Below are 26896 nucleotides of genomic sequence, written 5' to 3'. Positions count from 1 at the left end.
TCACAGATTTTTTTTTCCACGTCTGTTTATTTTTATATACACAGTATAACATAACCCTGCCAACTAATTTCTATCACAATAAAAAAAAAAATTGAGTTTCTTTTCCATGAGAACACTATGGATTTGTGACATCAAGCCCAGTAGTCCAATAAGAGGAATCTGAACATCTGCTTGGCTTCACCACAAAGAATGAGGATTGAAACTCTCTGAGCCGTTAGTCATAGAGTATCCCAGACCTCAATTGGAAAGTTAGCCCGTCATTTGCTGTAGCTTGCTGCAGGAAAGGATACAATAAATAAGGTTATTCACAGGCAATATTTAATCTACCGCTGTATAAGAGGTAAAGACAGATATGTACTCGGACTACGTTTGATTTTTGCATTTAGATTGAAAATCCCCTTTAACTTGAAAGATAGTATTACTCAAACCTGTCAGGTTACAACAATGCATGCCATATGTGTAACCTCACACTTGTCCTGCTTGTTTGGATAACGTACTATAAGTGGAGCCTAAGGACAAAGTGTAAAAAAACAAACATGACAATTTGGTTCCACAGGTTTAGAGACAATTAGACCCAGTTTATAGTTTACTTTCTATGCTAAATATCCAGGCACTTGATGAGCCTTATTTTTAGGGGGTACTGGGGTACCTCCTGCATTTTTTTTATGGCTGTCAGCCTGCACATCCCTGCTTGTGCTCACTCCAGCTTTCCTCATTTTAAATAATTGGAGCACTTTTAAAGCAATTAGTTCTCTACTATTTCTTGAGCACTTTTCCAACATTTGGAATGGCTATCCGACATATCCTGATAGTTAACAAATGCAAGAAATGTGATTTCAGCATTTGTTAATAAGCAGTTGATCTGACAGTAAGTTCCAAGAAATATGGTGTTCCCATGCATGTCAGTACCATCCACATGTACAGGGATTTTACTCTTTAATCTGGGATGTGGCCACATCTATTTCACATGATATACCATTGACCATTGCCATTCGGAATAGAAGCAAGCTAATCTGCTTTTTTTATGCTGTACTGTCAATAAGTGCAGTGCAAAGTAGGAAAAAGTATCTCTATATGAGATATTCTTCGAATCATCAGGTGACATCAGCCATTTGTTGTCCAAGTCTCTATTAGACACTAAACTGAAGGAGATGTAGTGCAATGTATCAAAGGGATTCCAATATACATACCTTATTGATCTCTCTGTGCTTGTCCCTGCTTACAATTTCTTCCAGTACTTCACCATCTCCTTTAATTAGCCTGGATTAGACACAAATAACATACCGATCATTAATTTTACGTGTTGTACATGAAAGATCTTTATTCTTGATATAGGCTCCTATGAAGTACAGTGGGTATAGAAAAGAATCCCCCCCCCCCATTAAAATAATCACATTTTGTTGTTTTGCAGCCTGAAATGAAGACCAACACAGTATATGTTTTATCCACCTGTATTGACTAGCGCAACAATCACTGAGTTGGAAAAAGGATCACCCCCTTATGACAGTATTTTGTTGAACCACATTTTGCTTTAATTACAGTCTTTAGTCTGTTACGATATGTCTCTGCTAACTTTGCACATCTAGACTTTGCAATAGTTGTCATCTCTTCTTTGCCGAGCTGCTCAAGTTCAGTTAAATCTGATGGTGACTGTTTGTGGACTGCAGTCTTCAAGTCATTCCACAGATGTTCAATGGGGTTTAAGTCTGGGCTCTGACTAGACCATGCAAGGACACTCACCTTTTTCTCCAACCACTGTGTGGCCATTGTTGCTGTGCGCTTTGGGTAATTGTCATGTTGGAAGGTAAACCTTCCCATTGATAACCTTCTGGCAGAGGGCAGCAGATTTTCCTGAAGAATTTGATGGTATTTTGCCCCATCCATTTTCCTTCTATCCTGACAAGTGTTCCATTCCCTGCTGCAGAGAATCCCCCAATAAAAGGATATTGCCACCTCCTTGCTTTACTGTAGGAATGATGTTATTTGGATGATGATTTGTATTGGATTTCTGCCAGACATATCATTTGGTGTTGAAGCCAAATAATTCAATTTTAGTCTCATCTGACCATAACACCTTTTTTCATATGGCCTCAGAATCTTCAATGTGCATTTAAGGTGGTCAGAGGAGACTAAAATTGAATTGGACTGGAGCACTCGTCAGGATAGAAAGAAAAATGGATGGGGAAAAATACATAAAATTCTTAAGGAAAATCTGCTGCCCTCTCCCAGAAACTTGCCAATTGAAAAAAGGTTTATCTTCTAACATGACAATGACCATCCAGTGGTTGCATAAGAAAAATGGTGAATGTCCTTGCATAGCCTAGTCAGAGCCCAGACTTAAACATCATTGAAAATCTGTGGAATGACTTGAAGACTGCAGTCCACAGACAGTCACCATCAACTTTAACTGAACTTGAGCAGTTCTGCAAAGAAGAGTGGGAAAATATTGCAAAGTCTAGATGTGCAAAGTTAGTAGAGACCTATACCAACAGGCTAAAGGCTGTAAATAAAGCAAACTGTGATCCAACAAAATACTGACATAAGGGGGAGGGGGGGGGGGGTGAACCTTTTTCCAACTCACCAATTCTGTTTTATAATTTCAGGCTGAAAATCAACAAAATGTGATTATTTTAACCTGAAGGCGACCACCCCATGCATATTTACTGCAGCAGGGAGACTACTCTGTGCAAAATCACGTACAGGTACATGATTCTGCACTTCTGGGTCTGGGGCACACACACGCACTGCCGTCGACCCACTCCCACTGTGATTGGACATAATGGGAAACAATCAGTGGGTCCGGGGATGTGATGTCTGCCGGGACCTGACGATTATTTGAGTAAACAAGGCAGATCGTCCTTTTGTGACAAGGGAAGACAGTAATCTTGTGTTTCTGCTAAGCAGTAACATGAATCTTTGCCTTCCCACTGTACAAGCACCCCCCCCCCCCCCCACGCACACACAGGTAGAAAGCACTCCCTAGAACTACATTAAGCCTTTTGATCGCCCCTGATGTTAACCCCTTCCTCTGCCAGTGTCATTAGTACAGTGCATATTTTTTTAGCACTGATAACTGTATTAGTATTACTGGCCCAAAAAAGTGTCAATTAGGTGTCTGATTTGTCTGCCGCAATATTGAAGTCCCACTATAAGTCTCTGAACGCCCCTATTACTAGTAAAACAATAAAAATAAATAAAAATTCCAAAAATATCTCATAGTTTGTAGACTCTATAACTTTCAATATAATATAAGCTTATTGGATTTTTTTTACCCAAAATATGTAACAGAATACATATTGACCTAAATTGATAAAGAAATGTGATTTTTAAAAAATTATTATTGGGTATGTTTTATAGGATAAAGTAAAAAAATATATATATTTTTTCAAAATTGTCAGTATTTTTTTGTTTATAGCGCAAATAAACAGCAGAAGTCATCAAATTCCACCAAAAGAAAGCTCTATTTGTGGGAAAAGGGTGCATACATTTTATTTCTATTCTATCTGGTCCTGAAGGGGGTAAGCCTTCCAGAGCTGAAGTGGTTAAAGGGGAGTAATTCTTTTCTATACCCACTGTACATAAACTCACTTAAATACAGATTATGTAAGTGTCTACACAGAATTACAGCTGCCTCTTATATTTGGGGTACAAGCCCTTACACCACAGTGTGTGACAAATGTTTTGTCTACATGTGTACATGAGGTGTTCATCTAGAAGAAAGGCTGTTTTTAATGATCATACGGGAACCTTGAGATGAAGAGAGAGGAGTAGAGGACACATTTAATGAATGAGAATGGCTGATTGGTCTTTGCCCTTTAGATCAGAATGTGCCACAATCCTGCCAAGTTCTGCTCTATTTTAGGATCCTGCTTGTGCTATCTCATTTTCTGATATTTCCTGCTGAAAGTGGGTAATTTCTTCTGAGTAGAATCTACACCTATCACACAGACATTCATCAAGTGTGGTCTTCGTGTTACTCAGTGACATCGTTCCTTACGCATCTGTCAGTCAGCACTGTGTGACTACTGCAGCTTCTCCCAATTAGTATACGCACAAGAGGATACGTGAGTACGAGTAAACGCGCGAGAGGATATGTGAGTACGAGTAAACGCGCAAGAGGATACGTGAGTACGAGTAAACGCACAGAGGCTGAAACAAAACCAAATAACACAAATCAAAACCAAACATGTCTGCAGAGACAACATCAGTTTTGTGCCACTACACAATCCATACTGTACCGACACAGCCAGAAACATCAGTAGTGTGCCACTACACAATCCATACTGCACTGACACAACTAGAAATGTTCACAAAGACACAATCGGTACTGTACTGGCACAAGCCCAAACATGTCCGCAAAGATCAGAATTAGTACTGAAACAATTGAGTACTCTACGTTAATTTTATTTGTTCCACCAACATCCACATTTTTAACACAAGTTTATAGGGTGTGCCCCCTTCTTCAAAGTCCAAGCAGTACTAAATAAAAAAAATGTGTCATGGACAGTACTCTATTGTTTTTGTTACAAGTGCACTAACAAGGCAACAATCACCTCAAGCAATCTGTACTGAAGTGACATAAGCAATCAAAGCAACACCCGGCTGCTATGGTTGCACCTTACACAGAACATTTGCCTGTGTTACTTGGATTAGAATACTGTGCAGTGGCAAATGTACAGAGAGCAATGGTCAGCATACAGTGTTCAGCTGTTTATGTATTGAATAAAAAATGCTGTCCTGATATCATAAAACATAAACTTGAATCCACAATGAAGTCAATTGTGCTAAATATAAATACATATAAAGTGTCCATATGAACAAATTGTGTATTTTTTTTATAATCACTTTTTCTTATTCCACATATACATACACATTTTACATATTCCAACATACAACATATAAAAACACATTGCACAATATATCTATACAAGTCTTTTCATTAACATACACCACACTAACCCCCACCCGATCCCAACCCACCGGATCCTCGATCATGTCAACTTCAAAAGAGAAAAAAAAGGAAAAAACCTACCCACTTTGCCTACCCATAACCAAAACTCAATTTGTGCAAAACATTATTCAATGTATAATTAACAAGGGGGCTTATTACGTGTTTCAAACAACCAACAATACAAAAAAGAAAAACTATTTTCAAGTCCTATTATGTTTAGTGTTTAAAATATAATCTCACTCCACCATTTTATTTTTATACCTCCTCATTTCAGTCTACCCTTCTTTATGTGATTCCATTACGTGTTGCCCATCCCGTGCCTAATTTACTATTATAACGTATCCTCTTCCTTTAATGACATCAATCATCTCTCCACTGTGCCTCCCAGAGGAGGAAGAAAGAAACAACACAAAATAAATTTAAAAAAAACCCACCTCCTCCCAATTTCCCCCCCACCAGATGCATCTCACAGACTATCCGATCCATAACGCAGCATTGCCCCCAAAAGAGTTTAATGCACCCCTATTTCTGAGGAGTAACACAGCCATCCTGGCCATGTATCTTTAAATGTATTCTGTTGGTCTTTAACCATATGTATCCATCTCTCTGCTTCCATTATTTTTTCTACCTCCCTTTTCCAATCCATTATAGTGGGACATCCAGACTGTTTCCAAAATCTAGGTATCAATATTTTGGCTGCATTTAGCAAATGGGGAGTAATGCTTCTCTTACAAAATCTAGCAGATGATGGCATCCCATGAAAAAGAAAAGGTAATGGAGAGAATTTTATAGATCTAAGTGCCATTTTCTTAATCCAAGGGGCTATCTCCTCCCAGAAAACTTTAATCTGTGGGCAATGCCACGACAAATGCAGAAATTAACCCCTTTGGTTACATCCCCTCCAGCGGTTAACTGGATATATCTGAGCCAATCAAGCCGATGTACGGTACCATCTTGTCAGGAACTTATAAGACATCTCCTGTATATGGGAACTTATTGAAATATGGTGTGTTGTTCCCATCAGCCTTTTAATCTGCTCTGATGTAAAATTATAGCCCAGTTCTCTTTCCCATTCTCGAATGAAATAGGGAGTTGTCCATTTTTGGGCACTCAGAACCAGCCTATACATTCGAGACAACATATGACCCGGCTCTGATAAGTTAACACACAATTCCTCAAAAGTAGTAAGCGGGTTCGCTGGCCTCTTCTGATGCTTCCACTTATTGAACAAGTCTGTCATTTGATGGTATTTCCATACAGCCATTGGTACTTCCCCCAGTATTAAAACCAAAGCCACCAATGGAAGCAATTTACCCTGTGGGGGCACACCTGCGCAATTACAAAAGGAAAAGATTGTTGCAAGGTGGTCTTCATCCTCAAAGGTACATGGCTCGGCATCAACACTGATTTCTCAATATTTATTTTAAAATTAGATATAAGGCCAAACCTGTCTATTTCCAACATCAGTTCCATCAAAGACTCTTGAGGAGAGGAGAGGTACAACAGTAGATCATCTGCGTAAGCTGGGATCTTATGTTCCTTGATCCAATACAAATCCCCTTGATCTTCCTATTTCCCCTAATCATATGCAGAAAGGGCATCAGCATCATAGCAAATAACTATGGGGACCATGGGCATCCCTGCGTAGTCCCATTCCATATCTCAAAATAATTTGATAGTCTACCATTAACTTTAACCCTAAGATCTAGGATCTGCACACAGTGCAGTCACCCACACCATCATCCTCTCTCAGACCCATCCCCCTCAAAACTCCGACCATAAACTCCCACCCCACCCTATCGCATGCTTTTTCAGCATCCATTGAAATTACTACACTCGGAGTCTGGTTCGGTCCATTATCCATCCAACAATACATGCAGGGCCCGAAAAGTATTATCTCTAGCAGAGCTGCACGATTCTGGCCAAAATGAAAATCACTATTTTTTTGCTTAGGCTTTTTGCTTTGATTAAGCCGAATAGCGCCGCAAATCCGATGGTAAAGCGCTGTTAAAAATAGCAGCGTTTTACCGCCGATGCACCTCCCGCCCCAGTGTGAAAGGGGCCTTAGAATAAAAAGATTCTCACAACGTAAAATCTTTCACAATATACAAAATAAAACTTGCTAACTTACTTGCTTACTGGTTGGGTATTTTTTTTTTAACTCATTAAAGTAATTTTTTCCCAAAAAAATTGCATTTGAAAGACTGCTGCGCAAATACAGTGTGACATAAAATATTGCAGCAACCACCATTTTATTCTCTAGGGTGTCTACTAAAAAAATATATATAATGTTTGGGGTTTCTAAGTAATGTTCTAGCAAAAAAAAAAAAAAATTTTTAACTTGAAACCAACAAATGTCAGAAAAAGTTTTAGTGTTTAAGTGGTTAATCTTTTTTTACTTACACACGAAGTCTATTCCATTGACAAATTGTTACAATGTTTATACTTAGTTTCAACTGATAAATAATGTTTTGATTCTTGGCAAACAGCTAGTTTTTTTCCTTCCTTTTTTTTGATGGCTGTGGCTTCAGAAGAGCTGAGAGAATTCTTTGCGTAGAAAGAATCGGGAAATACTTTAGTCAAGATCGCAATAACGATTCTTGGCGATTAATATCTAGCCTCTCTGCTCTTCATGAACCTGTTTGATCTGGGTGAATCAATTTAACTATATGTTCTTGTAACCTTAGGGCCAGAATTTTAGCCAGGAGCTTAGTGTCAGAGTTAAGAAGGGAGGTGGGTCTGTAGCTGGCACAGCACTGAGGGTCTTTCCCTACCTTCAGGAGAACCGTCACATAAGCCAACAGTGCCTCTGGAGGCAATGGGTTAGAGACCGAGATAAAGTTTAGGTATCTGCAATGGGGAACCAACAGGATTGAGGAAAACTTTTTATAATACATATTTGTGAAACCATCAAGTCCTGGGCTTTTAGCTAATGACAAAGCCGTAATCGTAATGCTTATTCCATTTCCTCCAAGCCTGCAGATGAAATGGCCTGTAGCCCTGAGGCAGCAAGATATTCCCTAATTCTATCCAAGCGTCCACCCTCCTACGCCTACACGGGAACTGAGTCTATGTTATATAGAGACGCATAAAAGCAATGAAACTCAGCTGCTATTGCTTGGGCGTCCACTATCTGCTTATAGCCTGTCTTTATAGTGTGAACATGGCATGAATCCTGTTGTTTCTTCAGTTGTCTAGCCAATAGTCTCCCACCCTTATTCCTCTGTTCATAGAATCGGTGGACAAAGTATCTGTTTATTTTGAACTTTTCAATCGAGAAGCTGTTTTAAGTCTGCCCGCAGTTTCTCCATTCTCTGCATGTCCCCAGGTTTTAAATGAGCATTATGTTTAATTTCAAGTTTATGTATTTCCTCCAAGAGCCCGACCATTTCCTTCAGTCTCTTTTTTTACGCGAACCCATTGAAATTAACTCCCCTTAACTCTGATGACAGCTTTCCATACCACTTGGTCGGACACCTCCTCATGTATTGGTCTCAAAATATAATGCTGCAGGACAAGGATTCCAGATTCTATTTATCATCCAAAATAGATTCAATCACCATGTTCTTTCCAGGCACCCAATTGATGCCAAACATATCGTTAAACATATTGGAGCATGGTCTGCCATGGTGATTGACTCAATAGTTGATGAATTTACATAATTTAGATAATATTGATCGATCAACAGCATATTGATCCTTGAACATACGTTGTGTATTTTGGAGTAATAACTGAAATCCCTGTCCCGCTCACGCAGTAGCCTCCAACTGTCCACTAAATGCAGAGAGCGAAAGGCACTGTTAAACATATCTTTATGAGACACAAAGGTTTTACCCGAAGAGGTGTCTAGACTAGGGTCCAAGGTAATGTTAACCACTTTCATACCGGACCATTTTGCTGGCTTAAGACCAGACCACTTTTTGCGATTTGGTACTGCGACGCTTTAACTGACAACTGCGCGGTCGTGCGACGTGGCTCCCAAACAAAATTGGCGTCCTTTTTTTCCCACAAATAGAGCTTTCTTTTGGTGGTATTTGATCACCCCTGCAGTTTTTATTTTTTGCGCTATAAACAAAAATAGAGCGACAAGTTTGAAAAAAACGCATTATTTTTAACTTTTTGTTATAATAAATATCCCCCAAAAATATATAAAAAAAAATGTTTTCCCTCAGTTTAGGCCGATACGTATTCTTCTACATATTTTTGGTAAAAAAAAAAAATCGCAATAAGCGGTTATTGATTGGTTTGCGCAAAAGTTATAGCGTTTACAAAATAGGGGATAGTTTTATGGCATTTTTATTAATAATTTTTTTTCACTAGTAATGGCGGAGATCAGCGATTTTTACTGTGACTGCGACATTGTGGCGGACACATCGGACATTTTTGGGACCATTGTCATTTATACAGCAATCAATGCTATACAAATGCATTGATTCCTGTGTAAATGACACTGGCAGTGAAGGGGTTAACAGGGGGTGGCATTGTAGGGGTTAAGTGTTCCTAGGGGCGTGTTACTAACTGTGGGGGGCTGGGCTTTGTGTTAGTGAACACTGATCTCTGCACCAATCACATGGAGCAGAGATCAGCGTCACTTGTTGCTAGGCAGAACGGGGAGATGCTGTTTACAACGGCATCTCCCCGTTCAGCCGCCCCGTGAGACGATCGCGGGTATCCCCACGGCTATCGAGTCCACGGGACCCGCGACCGGACTCACGGGGGTCCCGACCGGCAGGACGGCATTTAAAAATGGACGTACCTGTACGCCAATATGCCTGCCCGTGCCATTCTGCCGACGTACATTGGCGTGCGCCGGTCGGGAACTGGTTAAAATCCCCTCCCATAACCAGTAAACCTTCCCAAAACTTCCCCAAAATATCCAAAGTTTTATATAAAAATGTAACTGTATGGCTATTGGGGGCATATATAGTAGCTAGGGTATAACACTGGCCTTGTATTTTTCCTTTAACAAAAAGAAAGTGAACCCTCAGGATCTACTTGTATTTCTGTAGGTTCTAGGGGACATTGTATGTGTATAGCTATTGTAACTCCTCTAGCCCTAGGAATGGGTGAAGGTGCATGAAACCATTGATTGTATGGAAAAAGAGGCATACAAGGGGTCGACCCTGCCACGAAGTGCGTCTCTTGCAAAAAAAAACTATCTCCGCCTTCATATGATGCAGTTCATGCCAGAGTTCAGTTCATGCCCCTCTTACCAATCGAACAAAGCCCTCTCACATTATAAGATACAATTTTTATTCTACCTGTCATTCTCTCATTACTCCCATAAGTCAGCACATTGTACTGCTGTGCCTGATCGGTGTCAGCGCCCAGCCTTCTAAGCGCTCTCGCCCTGGATGCATCTGATGAGAAGAGGGAGGAGAAAAAAAAACACACACAAAAGCATCTAAAAACCACGACCTACTATGCCACTGTCTGTGGCACATCCCCCTAAAGGGAGGGTGAATCCGGGCAGAAGTGCACCACCTGTACCCGGCGTCCTGTCCCCACCTTCTGCCTTTTGGCAGAAAACAAAGTCCCTTTTCTCAGGACTGACCTATTGGGGAAAAGATGAATAATGACATGAAAAGGGTACCTCGTGAACCCCGGGCTTCCGTTTATATTTTTATATGATTTATTTTTTGCTGTATTTCAGCGTATTGCCTCAACAATTCCCACCAAAGGGGAAAACACAAAAACATATTTAGGGGAGGAACAAATAGTTTATTTAAACCACAAAGCAGTGTATCAAAATCTGATCAGCAACCTCAAATAAAAAAAAACCTGTAATCAAGTGTCCATTAACCAGTATTATTACCACATAAAAAACAAAGTGTCCAAAATTCTTCAAATATCCAATTTTCCACCAGTGAAATATGGCTACAAATTGTATCCCAGTGAGAACCTCCACCAATCCCTGTGGACACTCTCACCTTCTTAGACCTTGGCCCATGGTCTTACATTGAGACTATGAGAGAGTGGCCATCACTGTATCATTAGTGCAGTGCTCCAGATTATGTAATGCGCAGCATGAGGTACAGAACCCACAAGTCATAGTTCACATATTTGTGACCAAGTAATAAGGCAAAAAGGCAGTGGCTAGTAGGAGGAAAAAAATGCTCCAAAGCCATTCACATATTTGTGACCAAGTAATAAGGCAAAAAGGCAGTGGCTAGTAGGAGGAAAAAAATGCTCCAAAGCCAATGGTCAATGAGAGGTAAAAATAATCCAATCTCTGTGGTCAATAGAAAGAAAACTCCCGATGGCACCCCATAATCAAATCCTTGTAGCTCTTTAAAGCACTCTTCTGGTCCCTCCCCCTCTTCTAATACCTTTGAGTTTTCTTCAATCTCCCTTATCACCTTCCACCTTTTTGTTTTCACCCTGTACATTTCCCTCAACACCATCTTCCGGTACAAACATGCACCCTATGTTTGTGGGTCACTGACCATACACACCACCTGTTTGGTGTAACAAAGGAAAAAATACCTTGGCATTGGTGATCAGTAAGAGGACAAAAAATGCCCCAGTATTTGTGGTCAGAAGAAGAAAAAAAAATACCTTAGTGGTGAGTGGGAGGAAGAAGGTTCTAACATCAGTGGTTAGTTGGAGGTTAAAAAAAAGGCTCCAATCTCCACTGAGTCTATCAATTTTTTGGATGGGTGATGTTTTGAGACAGAATGGCATTGGTGGTGAATGGCACAAAAACAACCAATTTTATAGTGATCGTATCTGCATAAGACATTTTCTGACCAATCACACACTGCAACTTCAATATGCATGACCGTAGAGTGGTTGTGCACCTAAGAGATCTCCCCCCCCCAAAGACTTTTAGTCTCTCATTTATACACTTTCAAGTTCTCTACTTACACCCACACATATCAGATGGTATAGGACCCCAAACATGTTTAACCTGCTGTCCACCACACAACCACTTTAGTGTCAGGAACACGCTAGATTTTAAAACCACTTAATATCTCCTCCATCACTCCTTTGTAACCAAGAAGCATTACAGGAAATCACTGACTATGCACATGATCAATGCTGCTAGGCAATGTGTCCCCATCCACTGGTTGTTACTCCAATACCCAAGCAAGAAAGAATGGTACATGAGGTTGAACAAAACTGCTGACATGGAAGAGCTCATTCATATTGCACAAGAACAGTTAGAAAAATAACTCATCTTGACTGCATTAGCATCTCCACTTTGCTCAAAACATTGGAATTTCAGCCACCTCCACATGGCACCCCACACCCCCATACTCTAATTCTTATACCACTGTGGAGCTCTCTTCCGGTACCACCCCCCCCCCCCCCCCCATCTAATATGTTTGAGCTTTCTTCAAACCCCCTTTCCACATACATCCCACACACCTTCCCAAACTGCACCTTTTTTTGGTTTGTTTCTTCACCCTGCACAATTCCACAAACCCTCTTCAGCACCACCTCCTGGTTCCCCATCTAGTAGCAACTGGAGCAAAACCGTATGGATGTCAACTCAGCTTCTTCTGCCACACACTACAACACCTTGGAGACACTTTGCAACCTCTGCATGACCAGTGATACCACTCCTTACATACAGTGCCTTGCGAAAGTATTCGGCCCCCTTGAACTTTTCAACCTTTTGCCACATTTCAGGCTTCAAACATAAAGATATAAAATTTTAATTTTTTGTGAAGAATCACCAACAAGTGGGACACAATTGTGAAGTGGAACGAAATCTATTGGATATTTTAAACTTTTTTAGCAAATAAAAAACTGAAAAGTGGTGCGTGCAAAAATATTCGGCCCCTTTACTTTCAGTGCAGCAAACTCACTCCAGAAGTTCAGCGAGGATCTCTGAATGATCCAATGTTGTCCTAAATGACTGATGGTGATAAATAGAATCCACCTGTGTGTAATCAAGTCTCTGTATAAATGCACCTGCTCTGTGATAGTCTCAGGGTTCTGTTGAAAGCACAGAGAGCATCATGAAGACCAAGGAACACACCAGGCAGGTCCATAATACTGTTGTGGAGAAGTTTAAAGCCGGATTTGGATACAAAAAGATTTCCCAAGCTTTAAACATCCCAAGGAGCATTGTGCAAGCAATCATTTTGAAATGGAAGGAGTATCAGACCACTGCAAATCTACCAAGACCTGGCCGTCCCTCTAAACTTTCAGCTCAGACAAGGAGAAGACTGATCAGAGATGCAGCCAAGAGGCCCATGATCACTCTGGAGGAACTGCAGAGAACTACAGCTGAGGTGGGAGAGTCTGTCCATAGGACAACAATCAGTTATACACTGCACAAATCTGGCCTTTATGGAAGAGTGGCAAGAAGAAAGACATTTCTCAAAGATATCCATAAAAAGTCTTGTCTAAAGTTTGCCATAAGCCACCTGGGAGACACACCAAACATGTGGAAGAAGGTGCTCTGGTCAGATGAAACCAAAATCGAACTTTTTGCCCACAATGCAAAACGATATGTTTGGCGTAAAAGCAACACAGCTCATCACCCTCAACACACCATCCCCACTGTCAAACATGGTGGTGGCAGCATCATGGTTTGGGCCTGCTTTTCTTCAGCAGGGACAGGGAAGATGGTTAAAATTGAGGGGAAGATGGATGCAGCCAAATACAGGACCATTCTGGATGAAAACCTGTTGGAGTCTGCAAAAGACCTGAAACTGGGACATAGATTTATCTTCCAACAAGACAATGATCCCAAACATACAGCAAAATCTACAAAGGAATGGTTCACAAATAAACATATCCAGGTGTTAGAATGGCCAAGTCAAAGTCCAGACCTGAATCCAATCAAGAATCTGTGGAAAGAGCTGAAAACTGCTGTTCACAAACGCTCTCCATCCAACCTCACTGAGCTCGAGCTGTTTTGCAAGGAAGAATGGGCAAGAATTTCAGTCTCTCGATGTGCAAAACTGATAGAGACATACCCCAAGCGACTTGCAGCTGTAATCGCAGCAAAAGGTGGCTCTACAATTTTGCATGCCCCACTTTTCATTTTTTTATTAGTTAAAAAAGTTTCAAAAATCCAATAGATTTCGTTCCACTTCACAATTGTGTCCCACTTGGTGATTCTTCACAAAAAATATAAATTTTATATCTTTATGTTTATGTGGCAAAAGGTTGAAAAGTTCAAGGGGGCCGAATACTTTCGCAAGGCACTGTACATTCACCCTTCCTTTCTGCACGGCCCCATGAAAACGTAACTTTGGAATTTGAAAAAAGATTACAATATGTGTTTGTAGTACTAAGGAATTTAATATGAATGCTAAATGTATGCCTATCAAGCTATAAATTGCTGAAAATGTTTAATAGACACTCTTGTGTCATACTGGGAACAGTTCTGTACCGTTCTCACTTTTCACACTAAAACCTTCCACATTGTCATTTACTGGAAAAAAAATTCTTGTATTTTATTTTTTGTCATTTGAAAATCTCAAAAAAATGATATATAAAGGAGAAAAACACTGGCGTTAATGAGAAAAAAAGCATTGTGGGTACTAAGGTGTGGTAGAGGCTCTGCTAGGGCTTGGTAGGGGGTGATCTGGGAGGCAAGCAGACTGTGGAGAGTGAAGGTTCTGGAGAAGGATGAAGGCTCTGAATTAAGCTTGGGGGCACTATATCAGGCTGTTTGAAGCAATGTGGGAGACTGGGGGTGCTCTACAGGAGGTAGACGGGGTACTTGCAGGGGGCTATGTCCAGCAGAGATACCCGCCCTTCTTCTACTTACTTTTCAGACCTACCAGCACAGGTGCCCACTGAAAATTGTTAATTCCCATTCTTGCTGTCTCTAGTTATGTAATAGGTCACATGACAGGGAAATACGAGCTGAAGCATCCAAATAGATGTGCAGCATTTAATATAACCATACTAAAATAAATTAAAGTGCAAAAACCAAATTATGCAATCTCTTTAGTTTTTTTCACTTTAATATATTTTGGTTTCGTTTTTTAAGAGCTACACCTTTATTTGGATGATTTTGCTTGTTATTTTAGCCCATATGGACTATAATTAGATGTTCATCTGCTGAGGTATTTTATATAGTGATAGACCATTAGTGCAAAGTAACTCCCATCGCTTCAGGGGAAGAAGACAACTAGTACTTCACTCCTCAGCAGGCATTCTTGCTGCTTGGTCAGGGAATGCATTCATCTCCAATGCCTCTTCATGATGCCAGAGGGAGAAGTGCCCACAGGTCATCCATTAAAGCTCTGCAGAATGTCCTGGATCCTGCAAAACACATCCTTTGCTCTAGGCCAAAGTCCACGGGGGAAGATCTTCTTATTCAAATTGATGGGCTGCTGTGCCAGTGCAAACCATGGCTTGCAGAGCCACATAAATGTGAACCTAGCCTTAGAGGGTATCAGCCTATATGGTGGTGTACTAGGTTAGCATAAATGGTAAAAGAACAGTCAGTACAAAATATGAAAATTACATAAGCCCCGTACCTCATTCTACCAGTTTCAGGATCCACGACTCTTCGGATAACACTCTGCCGTGCATCCCACTCCTCCTTGGTCATTGGCTTCATTGCTTGAATACGGCTCTTCTGCTCATCGGTCAACACTGTTAATCAAAGAGTAATAATTGTGCAACCAATCATAAAAATAGGATTATTATAACAGCTTACCTGTAAAATCCTTTTCTTGGAGTACATCACGGGACTGAGAGCCATAGTAGTTACTATGTTGGTTATAGGCCACCTTCAGGTGATGGTCACTGGCACACACTAAGACAAGAAGTCCATTCCTTATATAACCCCCTCCCCCCCAACTACTGGGGGTACCTCAGTTTTTGTAGCAAAGCAATATATGTGTATTAGAAGAGGGGAGGGACCTCTGTGTCCCGTGATGTACTCCAAGAAAAGGATTTTACAGGTAAGCTGTTATAAAAATCCTATTTTCTTTATTGTACATCACAGGACACAGAGCCATAGTAGATACTACGGTATGTGGGATGTCCCAGAGCAATGCCAACTGAGGGGAGGGAGACACAACAAAAATAGGGCACCATGAGACTAGAGGACTTATATTGCTGCCTGCAGCACACTATGCCCAAAGGCAATATCCTCCCGTCTTTTTACATCCACCTGAATCTGGTAACTGTATGGACTGAAGACCAAGTTTCGGCCTTGCAGATTTGAGCCACGGAGGCTTGGTGATGCACTGCCCATGAAACACTAACAGCCCTAGTGGAGTGCGCTTTGATTTGAGCAGGTGGAATCTTCATCAGTTTTTTTAATCTGAGCAGTCACCTTTAAGTAGACTTTGACTGCTCTCACCACATCCAGAGAATGTAGTGATTTCTCTTCCGTAGAACAGGGTTCTGGAAAAAAATCAAGGCAAAATAATGTCCTGGTTTAAATGAAAACCTGGCACTCCCTTCGGTAGAAATTTAGGATGAGGAAGCAATACTACTTTATCCTTGTGAATAATTAAATATGGCTCTTTACAAGAAAGAGCAGCCAACTCTGATACCCTTCTTGCAGAAGATATGACTACCAGAAAAAATAGTTTCCTTGTCAAAAGGACCAAGGGAATATGCCGTATCGACTCAAAAGGCTGTTTCTGCAATGCCGACAGAACTAAATTTAAGTCCCAAGGGTTCAGGGGTGACCTAACCGGAGGATTAAGCCGTGTTACCCCCAGAATAAAACTACAAACAAAAGAATGTGAAGCAAGTGGTCGTTGAAACAATACAGATAAGGCCCAGACCTGGCCTTTGATAGTACTCAAGGCTAGCTTCATCTCTAACCCCATCTGCAGAAAGTCAAGGATCCTATCTATGACATACCTCCTGGTGTGCCAACCCCTGGATTCACACATGGAGACAAATGCCTTCCAGACTCTATAATATATGATTCTGGAGGCCTGTTTCCTTGCATTAATCAAGGTAGATACCACAGAACCTGATAGCCCACACCTTTTCAGAACGTGGGTCTCAATAGCCAAACTGTTAAATTTAACGTTTGTAAGGTAGGATGGAATACCAAACCTTTCGAAAGAAGGTCTGGACGTGGTAGTAGGATCCATGGTTCCCCTACCACCATTCTTATGATCTCTGCATACCAGGATCTTCTGGGCTACGCCGGGGCCACAAGAATCACCAACTTCCCTTCCTGCTTGACCCTGCGAAGAAATCGCGGAAGCAGCAGAATAGGAGGGAATGCATAAATCAGTGAGAACTGATTCCACTGGAACACCAAGGCATCTGTTCCGCATGCTAGTGGATCCCTTGTTCTTGACACAAAGTCGTCAATCTTTTTGTTGAACCTGGATGCACATAGATTTATGTCCAGGATCCCCCATCTCCAGCAAACTGCCAGGAAGATATTGGGATGAAGGGCCCATTCTCCCGGGAACAACTGCTGGCGACTCAAGTAGTCCGCCTGCCAATTTTCTATTCCTGGAAAGAAGACTGCCAATAGACAAGGTACACAGTTTTCTGCCCAAGTTAAGATATCTTCTTTGCGTTGACCACCTGGATCAGTTCCTTTATGGACTGATCTTTGCCTGGGGTAAGAACATCCTTTTCTGGGCTGTATCAAAAATCAGACCCAAGTATTCTAATCTCCTTGATGGTTTTAAGGAGGATTTCTCTAGGTTGAGAATCCAACCTAGGTATTCCAGGCAGTTGACTGTGGTGATCATACTTTGATCACCACAGTGCAGGCAGTGGAAAACGGAGGGACATCCGCCGATTGTTTCTGGCTTCCCCCTACCAGAGAGGGGGAGAGTTTCTGTCCAGGTGGGTGGTGTTTTTTTAGGAAAAAATTCCCCTCCAACACCATACCGGAGGCCTGGCGACTGCTCGCCGGAGGGAAGTCTGCAGCTTCTGTGATCTGAGGAAAGCATGAAAGGTACGTGCTCTATACACCTCCCAGTGGTGACTTTTAGGCATGACAACACTTACATTTTAAAGGAGACAATTCATAAGAGAAATTAAAATTCCACCAATTTCTTCTACCACGGGGCCCAAGTACCATTCAATTCGGCCTGAAAAGACACTTTGAATGGATCCGGTTGCATAGCCTGCCCCAGAAAATAATTTTCCAGTGGAGCTCAGCATAACGCATCTTTACTCATGACCAACACCTAAGACACTGGCGAAAAAACTGAGGTACTCCCAGTAGTGGGAGAGGTTATATAGGGAGTGGACTTCTTGTCTTAGGGTGTGTCCGTGTCAATCACCTGAAGGTGTCCTATAACCCACATAGTAACTACTATGGCTCTGTGTCCCTGTGATGTACGATAAAGAAATATCAATTCAGGTAAACAGTCTGACAGAAAGGCAGAGTACAAAACACTATATATTCATTGTAGCTCTTAAGAGCAATTACTTATGTAACACTCACAGAAACAGGAAAGATTAAACTTTGATGCCAGCTGTAATATTTTAAAGCATGTTACCTTGCTGGCCTTTACAGAGTGCTAGCCATAAATGTTCAACTGTTGACTTATCATATTAAAGTATATGTACATTTTATTGTTTTGGATAGAGCAGAGTAAAGGTTAAAACCCCTGCCAGGTTATTCTTTGTGTACAATTGGGAATATTTCCCTTCACTTCCTGTAACACAACAAGACGTTAGGGGACATCAGCAAAAGTGAGGGGAACTCCCCTCTTTAAAATCTGATCCTGGAACAGGGGTGCCTATTGGAAGCTTTCCTTTTACCTCTTGTTCTGGAGACAACTTTTAAATTCTTCATTTCCCATTACTTTCTTTCTTGGTGACAATGGTCACCAGTACAAAGAGAGAGGCGAATGGCTGACAGCAATAAAAACTTGGAGAAAGGTTCCAACCCTGCTCCACATTATTCAAACCTAAAAAAACAAAGATTTGCCTACAGATACGTTTTAATTTCATGAGCTTTCTCAGGCATACACCATGATGTCTAAAAAAAATGATGTCAGGAACTGGTGACCATGTTAATGTCAGTAGAGAAACTGCTCAGATTCTCCTTAAGGCTTCATTCACACTTGTGTGACTTGTCATATGACAAAAACACTTTCAAAAAAACACTTTCAAAAAAGTGCCTGCACTACTTTGATCCAGAGAGTGTAGAGTCAGATCAAAGTCACACTCAAAGTCGCACTGGAAATCTTTGGCTTTGAAGTAATGCTAGTGTGAATGGAGCCCAAAAACTAACTAATTAACTGACTTATTTACATGCCGATTCTTACAAATCCCTACATAGCATTACATTACTCTCAGCTGCAGGACAATTAAAAAGAGGCTGGACTGAATTGTGTAGAACAGCTTGGCAATCATGTTGGGAGCCTTTCAAAGATGTCACTGTATTCTATTCTTCAAACAACATCCATTGATTGTGCTGGATTCAATAGATCCTCACTCCTACATAGCATTTTCTGAGCACAGGTCACTACAGCTCAACAGAAATGTATAAACTATGCCTGTGTGCACATAACTACATCACGAGACAAGACCAAATCATTTCACCTGGACCAATTTCTTCAGAAGATTCCTGAGGCAACTCTAAAGATGGTCCCTGATGAGGTTCTTCTGTTCTGCTCTTGGCCTCCTGAGCTTTCACTTTAGACAAGCTATTCTTTTTGGCTTTTTTGCTTTTGTTTTTCGACTTCTTTTTCTTTTTACCCTTCTTGTACTTTTTCTTTTTTTGATGTCTCTTGTGTTTAGAACAGTCACTAGATTCATCTGAAGAGGAAGATGATGAGCTGGAGCTATCTGAAGAAGTAGATGATGATAAGGATGACGATGATTTTGCAGCCTTCTTTTTCTTCTTCTTTCTTTCTGGTGAGGAGGAGGATGAAGAAGAAGAAGATGATCTGCTCAACTTCCTCTTTCCACGCTTCCTTTCTACCGAAATAAAAGGAAAAGAGCAGATTAAAGTTCTGAAAAAATATATAACAGTTTTCATACATCGGATTTTGTACTTTATCCCTAGTACAAGTTAATGTCACCCTGCTCAGGGTAGTTGTGTGACAAACCTTTCCTCAAAACCTCGGGATGGTATTTGGAGAGGGTTGACCGCCTTCTTGAAGGTGAAGGACTGCTGCTGTCACCCCTGTGCCTTGATGCAGATTTCTTTTTCACTGACTTGTGGTGAGATGGATGAGGGCTCCTACTACGAGGTTTCTTCTTTGTCCCAGTGTCATCCATGATCGTCGCAAACAAATCTGCATTCAAATATATTTATTTAAAATTTACAAAAGAATCTGTCGCTACGGCTGCGAGAGATTCCAGAAGAATTAATGCCAGTTCACAAATGGGCAAACTGGCAGTAATTTATTAATTACAGATATTTATATAGCGCTGTCAATTTACGCAGTGCTTTACACATATATATTGTACATTCACATCAGTTGCTGCCCTTAAGGAGTTTACAATCTAAGGTCTCTAACTCACATTTATACATACACATACTAGGTAGGGCCAAGGGACAGGAGCCAATTATCCTACCAGCATGTCTTTGAAGTGTGGGAGGAAGCCAGAGTACTTGGACAAAACCCACGCAGGCACATGGAGAACATGCAAACTCCAGGCAGGTAGTGCCGTGATTGTGATTCAAACCAATCACCTAAGTGCTGCTAGGTGGAAGTGTTAACCACTAATGCCCTGTACACACGATAGGATTTTGCAACAACAAAACTGTAGATTTTTTTTTCGAAGGATGTTGGCTCAAACTTGTCTTGCATACACACGGTCACATAAATGTTGTCGGAAATTCCAAACGCCAAGAACACAGTGACATACAACATGTACGACGAGCCGAGAGAAATTAAGTTCAATAGCTCTTCTGCTTGATTACAAAGCATGTGTGGACTTTTGTGTGTCGGACTTATGTACACAAGATCAGAATTTCCAACAAGTTTTGTTGACGGAAAATTAGAAAATCTGCTCTCAAACATTTGTTGGCGGAAATTCTGCCAACAAATGTTCTATGGAGCATACACACAGTCGGACTCTCAGACAACAAGCTCACATCCAACATTTGTTGTCGGAAAATCCTATCGTGTGTACAGGGCATTAGTCTCTGTGCTGTGTAATTAAGACCAACACAAAGTCAGTGTACATAGGGAGGGGGTGTTGTGTGTTCTTTACTTTATTATTAGGTTTGAATGTGTTTTAGATTTATTTCATTGGTTGCTAGGATGAAGGCCGCTCACTGTCTAGCAACCAATGAGGCAAGTCACACTGAATTGACAGCTGGTGGAACCTGTTGGAGCACTTTGAGAGGCTCGTTCCCCATCAGGTCCTCCTTGTCTGGGATTTACAGTGGGCGGATCAAAAGCAGCTGTTCAGTCCAATAGTGGCTTTGGAATCCGCCCACTGACATCTTCTGTCAATCACAGGCAAGGCGGACCTGACAATGAACTGGTCTCTCAGGTCGCCCACCAGACAACTCAACTTGAGGTCCACTGCGCCTGCTGGGAGGATGGAGCCTGACAGGAAATTCTTAAGTTTGCCATTAACTGTTTCCAGGCCGCCAACTGCCTGACAAGTCGTGTTCTGTTCTGTACTATGTAGAGCTGCACGATTAATCGTTAAAAAAGCGCTATCTCGATTCTCTCCTCTGACGATCTCTCCCACTGAGAATAGGCGATTCTTTAATAAAAACAAGTGGAGAGATTATCTGCTCACTCAACTGTCAAAATAAAGCGTCCTGGCAATCTGCCAAGTTTAGAACTTGCATGAAACATTGTAACTAACATTTTAGATCAAAGACATAGAACTTCTTGTGTAAACAAATAATCTGGGCAGTCTGCCAAGCTTTCAACCACGTGTAAATGCAGGAAGATTAACCACTTAAAGTCTAAATCTTTTTCTGACACTTCTTTCTTAAAGCGGGATTCCACTGTCTTTATCCTTTTTTTTTTTTGGCATACTGACAATCATTATTAGTATTAAATATAAGACTTACTTTTTCTTTTTTTCAATACAGCAGCATGTCGTTTTCTGCTCCAAAAAGATTTTATAAAACCGTCTCCTGACGGTTGTCATTTTGCCTGTGGGCATGTGAAGCCCACAGGCATCCTCTTCCGGGAGAGTGTGCTGCTAAAAGACCAGCATGCACCGCCCGTTCGATTAAAGATCTTGCGCATGCGCAGCAAGCGCAATTTCGAGCGCCGTCAACAGCTCCGGTTGCCATGACAACGGGTGTTGTCGTCGGAAGTCCCACCCCGTTGTGATGGCAATGGAGATAAACAATGACAAACAAAGGGATTCCCAAATCAAATATGGCGCCAAATTACACATGCATCGTGTCACTTCCGGTTTGGAAATAACGCGATTGTAGCCCTCGGTGATGCTCAAGGCATCCTGGGAAATGGTGACACACTTCTCCCAGGAGCCTTAGCGAGCCGGGCTGCCGAGGGAAGTGACGTTTTTAGCCCGGGCAATGGAAGAGGCAGATTTCGTGGGACCACCTAGCAACAGCAAGAAATAGGTAAGTAAAAAATTTTTTTTTATCCAATAAATTTTATTAAGACCCTTTGCTGCACATACAACTTAAGTTATATTTTTGGTGGCAACACCACTTTAAGTTAAAATCAATATTTTTTGCTAGAAAATTACTTGGAACCCCCAAACATTAATAAATAAAAAAAAAAAAATTATATATATATAATTTTAGCAGAGACCCTAGGGAATAAAATGGCAATTGCTGCAATATTTTATGTCACACTGTGTTTGCCCAGCAGTCTTTCAAATGCAATTGTTTGGGAAAAAATACACTTCAATAATTAAAAAAAATAAAAAAACAGTAAAGTTAGCAAAATTTTTTTGTTTTAATATGAAAGATGATGTTACGCCACGAGAATCGTGATCTATCTTCTAAGCAAAAAAAATCGTGATTCTCATTTTAGCCAGAATCATGCAGCTCTAGTACTATGGAACCATTCTTATAAGAACTACTCAAGTCACTCCAACTTAGAAAAAGGTTCCTGTACTACTTTTGGAGCAACTTCAGGCGACTTGCATTGACTTCTATACAGAAGTCATTTTGCAAGCCGCTGCTGAAGTCGTGTGCAGGTCGCCTCTGCAAGTCGTGCTGCCCCTGTGTGAACTGTCTCTTACTCTTCCATTAGGTATGTTTCATTTATGCATCGTTAGACTTGATACACTTTATTGGATGTTTGTTTTACATTTATACAATACTACATTCATCCAGATTCTTATAATAACCAATGTCTATAAGAATCTATAAATCATAATACCTTTTAAAAAATGTTATGGATCAGCTAAAGAATGTCCCTATACTTTGATTCAATTCAGTGAATGCGAGCAAACCACCTCTGTTGCTTTCTGCTCAATAGCCATTGATTTTCTGTGGGGCTTGAGGTCTGGGTTGGGCTGAGACCCATGTGGTCTGCACCACTGAGCCATTACCTGTCGGTCTGGTCATCCAGTCATGTTCATATCTTTGTAAATGCATTATACGTGCTTTGAATGTCATATGGAAATAGTAAAACCATGTACAATTTGGTAAAATTTTATATAAAATTTCATTATTCTTGATGTATTTAGGATTGCTTCCACTTCCTTATCCCCTGATGAAGACTTTATATAAGCTGAAACGCGTTGGCTTGACTTGGTGGATATGCAATTTATTTTAATAATTTCCTGTATCCCTGTAGTATATGTATATTGTAGGAATAGTACAAGATCTGGACGTGAAGTGTCTAGACCAGACAATTTTAAACCTGTTCAATAAAGGTTTTTATTTTTTTTTACACACCAATTTGTAATTGTGTGATTTCTATTGCTGCAACAAAGTCCCATGGGAGATATCTTTTGTCTAGTGCAGGGGTCTCAAACTGGTGGCCCTCCAGTTGTTGCAAAACTACAAGTCCCATCATGCCTCTGCCTGTGGGAGTCATACTTGTAACTGTCAGCCTTCAAATGCCTCATGGGACTTGTAGATTCACCACAGCTGGAGGGCCGCCAATTTGAGACCCCTGGTCTAGTGTATCAGGGATGGAGCTGCCCTCTTCCCATAATATAACTGCTAGTCTCTGCTCCCAGCAGTGAAGCCTTTCCTCTTCATGCCCGATTCCCTACTGCGCATGTGCAAAGCTGCGTTTTCTGATTGGCCTGGCGGCAGAGAAAGCAGGAGAGGGCTGAACCTCCCAGAGATCGGGTCGAGGCCCGGTCTCCCGGAAGTGGGGAAGGGGACCTGTCAAAAACAGGTCCCTGTTCCCCCCTAAAAGGTGCCAAATGTGACACCGGAGGGAGGAGGAGCAATTAAGTGGAAGTTCCATTATTGGATGAAACTTCGCTTTACCAAGCGTTACATTCCCGGCATTCAAGGAATGTTAACGATAGCATTGGTTGTGCTTTCAACCAAACTGTCAAACCTTCCAATGTCTGATCTCATAACTGATCACATGTGCAGCATCATGGCAGTTACACCCCTTTCACACCAGGGCGTTTTGCAGGCGCTATAGCATTAGAAAGAGCACCTGCAATCCGCCCTAAATAAGCTGCACCATTGTGTGTAGTGTGAAAGCCCCGAGGGCTTTCACACTACAGCGGTGCGCTGGCAGGACGTCAGAAAAAAGTCCTGCCAGCAGCTTCTTTGGAGCGGTGTGTTTACCGCTCCTCCGCTGCTGCTCCCCATTGAAATCAATGGGGCAGCGCTGTAATACCGCCAGCAAAACGCCGCTATTGCAGCGTATTGCCGGCGGTTTTAACCCTTTTGCGGCCGCTAGCGGGGGTAAAAGCCCCCCGCTAGCGGACGAAATGCGCCGCAAATCTGGCGGTAAAATGGCGCTAAAAATAGCGGCGTTTTACCGCCGATGCTATGGGCGGTGTGGTGTGAAAGGGGTCTTAAAGATTAAACAGAGGCCAAGATGGCAGCTTCCTTGTCTGAAAACGATAGGGTTTACTTCCACTTTAAGTCCGCCTTGCCTGTGATAGAAGGCACACAGCAGTGGGCGGATTCCAAAGCCGCTATTGGACTAAACAGCATCTATGGTGTTCCACTGCTGTGTCGGTGAAATGTAAAGCGTACCTAATGGGCTCCACCCACTTCAATATAAACCGCCTGGGCCATGCCCCACAATGTGAGGGCACACAGAGGAGGAATGTTTCGTGCGGGCACGCTGACTCATGTACCAGCCTGTGACAGGGTCATGACTTGTTTACAAACACAATTCTAAATGGTGTCTATTACCTCCTGTGTGATTCCCTCAGATAACATACTAAGACACTGCTATATCCCATTCTCTACCATTAGGTGGGAATCGTCTGATAAGTCCAGTCTATAATGCAAACAGATAGGTTGTTGCACACCTGAGTCATGGAACCCTGCGGCCTGTAATGCGTGCCTCTATATACATTGTTATCACAGGCACTTCGCTGAGTTCCCTTCCTCCCTGTCTGCTATGGGCTGTGGAAAGCAGCACCGCGCATGCGCATCACTCTGCCAGCACCGACCATGCAGCCCTCTAAGCGGACAGCTCCCCGGGAATTTCACTCATAACGTACACCGAAGGCTCTGCCCCTTCTCCGGTGAACACTGAGCCTGCGGTCAGCATGCGGCAGGAGAACCCACAGATACTACGAGCGTTTTCTATACTGTGATGATTTACCTGTATATCCGCTGTGCAACTCTTATAAACGCCCCCCTGCAACCGTTCCGGTGTCTTTAGTTCCGGGTCCTTTGTTGGAGGGCCTTGTGTGTAGGCGGCTGTTCATACAACTAGCAGCCTACAAAGGGATTTATTGTATTGTTCTATCTGCATCAACACCTCGTGTACTGTTACAGGGACATTAAACTTAACCACTTTCAGACCGGACCATTTTGCTGGTAAATGACCAGAGGTCTTTTTACACTTTGGCACTGCGCTGCTTTAACTGGTAATTGCGCGGTCATGCAATGTTGTACCCAAACAAAATTTGCGTCCTTTTCTTCCCACAAATAGAGCTTTCTTTTGATGGTATTTGATTGCCTCTGCGATTTTTATTTTTTGCGATATAAACGTAAAAAGACCGCAAATTTTGAAAAAAAATGATATTTTCTACTTTTTGTTATTAGAAAAATCCAATAAACTCAATTTTAGTCATACATTTAGGCCAAAATGTATTCAGCCACATGTCTTTGGTAAAAAAAAAGTCAATAATTGTATATTTATTGGTTTGCGCAAAAGTTGTCACATCTACAAACTAAGGTACGTTTTCTGGAATTTACGCAGCTTTTAGTTTACGACTGCCTATCTAATTTCTTGAGGTGCTAAAATGGCAGGGCAGTACAAAACCCCCCCAAATGACCCCATTTTGGAAAGTAGACCCCCTAAGGAAATTGATAAGAGGCATGTTGAGCCCATTGAATATTTTATTTTTTTGCCTCAAGCGATTGAATAATGACAAAAAAAATTTTTTTTTTTTTTTTTTACACAAAGTTGTCACTAAATGATATATTGCTCACACATGCTATGGGCGTATGTGAAATGACACCCCAAAATAAATTCTGCTGCTTCTCCTGAGTACGGGGATACCACATATGTGGGACTTTTTGGGAGCCTAGCCGCGTACGGGGCCCCGAAAACCAAGCACCGCCTTCAGGCTTTCTAAGGGCGTAAATTTTTGAGTTCACTTCTCACTACCTATTACAGTTTTGAAGGCCATAAAATGCCAAGATGGCACAAAACCCCCACAAATGACCCCATTTTAGAAAGTAGACACCCCAAGCTATTTGCTGAGAGGCATGTTGAGTCCATGGAATATTTTATATTTTGCCACAAGTTGCGGGAAAATTACAAACTTTTTTTTTTTTTCACAAAGTTGTCACTAAATGATATATTGCTCACGCATGCCATGGGCATATGTGAAATGACACCCCAAAATAAATTCTGCTGCTTCTCCTGAGTACGGGGATACCACATATGTGGGACTTTTTGGGAGCCTAGCCGCGTACGGGGCCCCGAAAACCAAGCACCGCCTTCAGGCTTTCTAAGGGCG

At 41.5% G+C, this 26896-nt stretch overlaps 1 protein-coding gene across 1 annotated transcript; it reads right to left on the bottom strand.

Annotated features, from left to right (window-relative positions):
• ARL6IP4 (ARF like GTPase 6 interacting protein 4) lies at positions 1 to 25397 on the bottom strand. Its single transcript, XM_077461875.1, has 6 exons — positions 25229 to 25397; positions 19924 to 20112; positions 19415 to 19792; positions 15403 to 15520; positions 1191 to 1260; positions 1 to 274 (listed from the first exon to the last, which is right to left on the bottom strand). Exons 2-6 carry the CDS (start codon positions 20093 to 20095, stop codon positions 215 to 217), a joined length of 798 nt encoding a protein of 265 aa, XP_077318001.1. The 5' UTR covers positions 20096 to 20112; positions 25229 to 25397; the 3' UTR covers positions 1 to 214.
• Between the last annotated feature and the right edge of the window lie 1499 nt (positions 25398 to 26896).

This window comes from Lithobates pipiens, unplaced genomic scaffold (genome assembly GCF_037356315.1).
Source record: "Lithobates pipiens isolate NorthernLeopardFrog02 unplaced genomic scaffold, aLitPip1_a1.2 Scaffold_3, whole genome shotgun sequence".
Taxonomy (NCBI): domain Eukaryota; kingdom Metazoa; phylum Chordata; class Amphibia; order Anura; family Ranidae; genus Lithobates; species Lithobates pipiens.
The sequence above is the reverse complement of the archived record's forward strand: the minus strand, read 5'-3'. Positions and strand labels throughout refer to the sequence as shown.

What these genes read in the sequence shown, in the direction of transcription:
- ARL6IP4 (XM_077461875.1), bottom strand. Translation starts at nt 20,095, where the DNA reads ATGGATGACACTGGGACAAAGAAGAAACCTCGTAGTAGGAGCCCTCAT. An exon ending in TTCTGAAGAAATTGGTCCAG is followed by an intron (nt 15,521 to 19,414) that starts GTGAAATGATTT and finishes TTTGATTAACAG; the next exon opens with TGTTGACCGATGAGCAGAAG. An exon ending in AGCACAGAGAGATCAATAAG is followed by an intron (nt 275 to 1,190) that starts GTATGTATATTG and finishes CCTTTCCTGCAG; the next exon opens with CAAGCTACAGCAAATGACGG.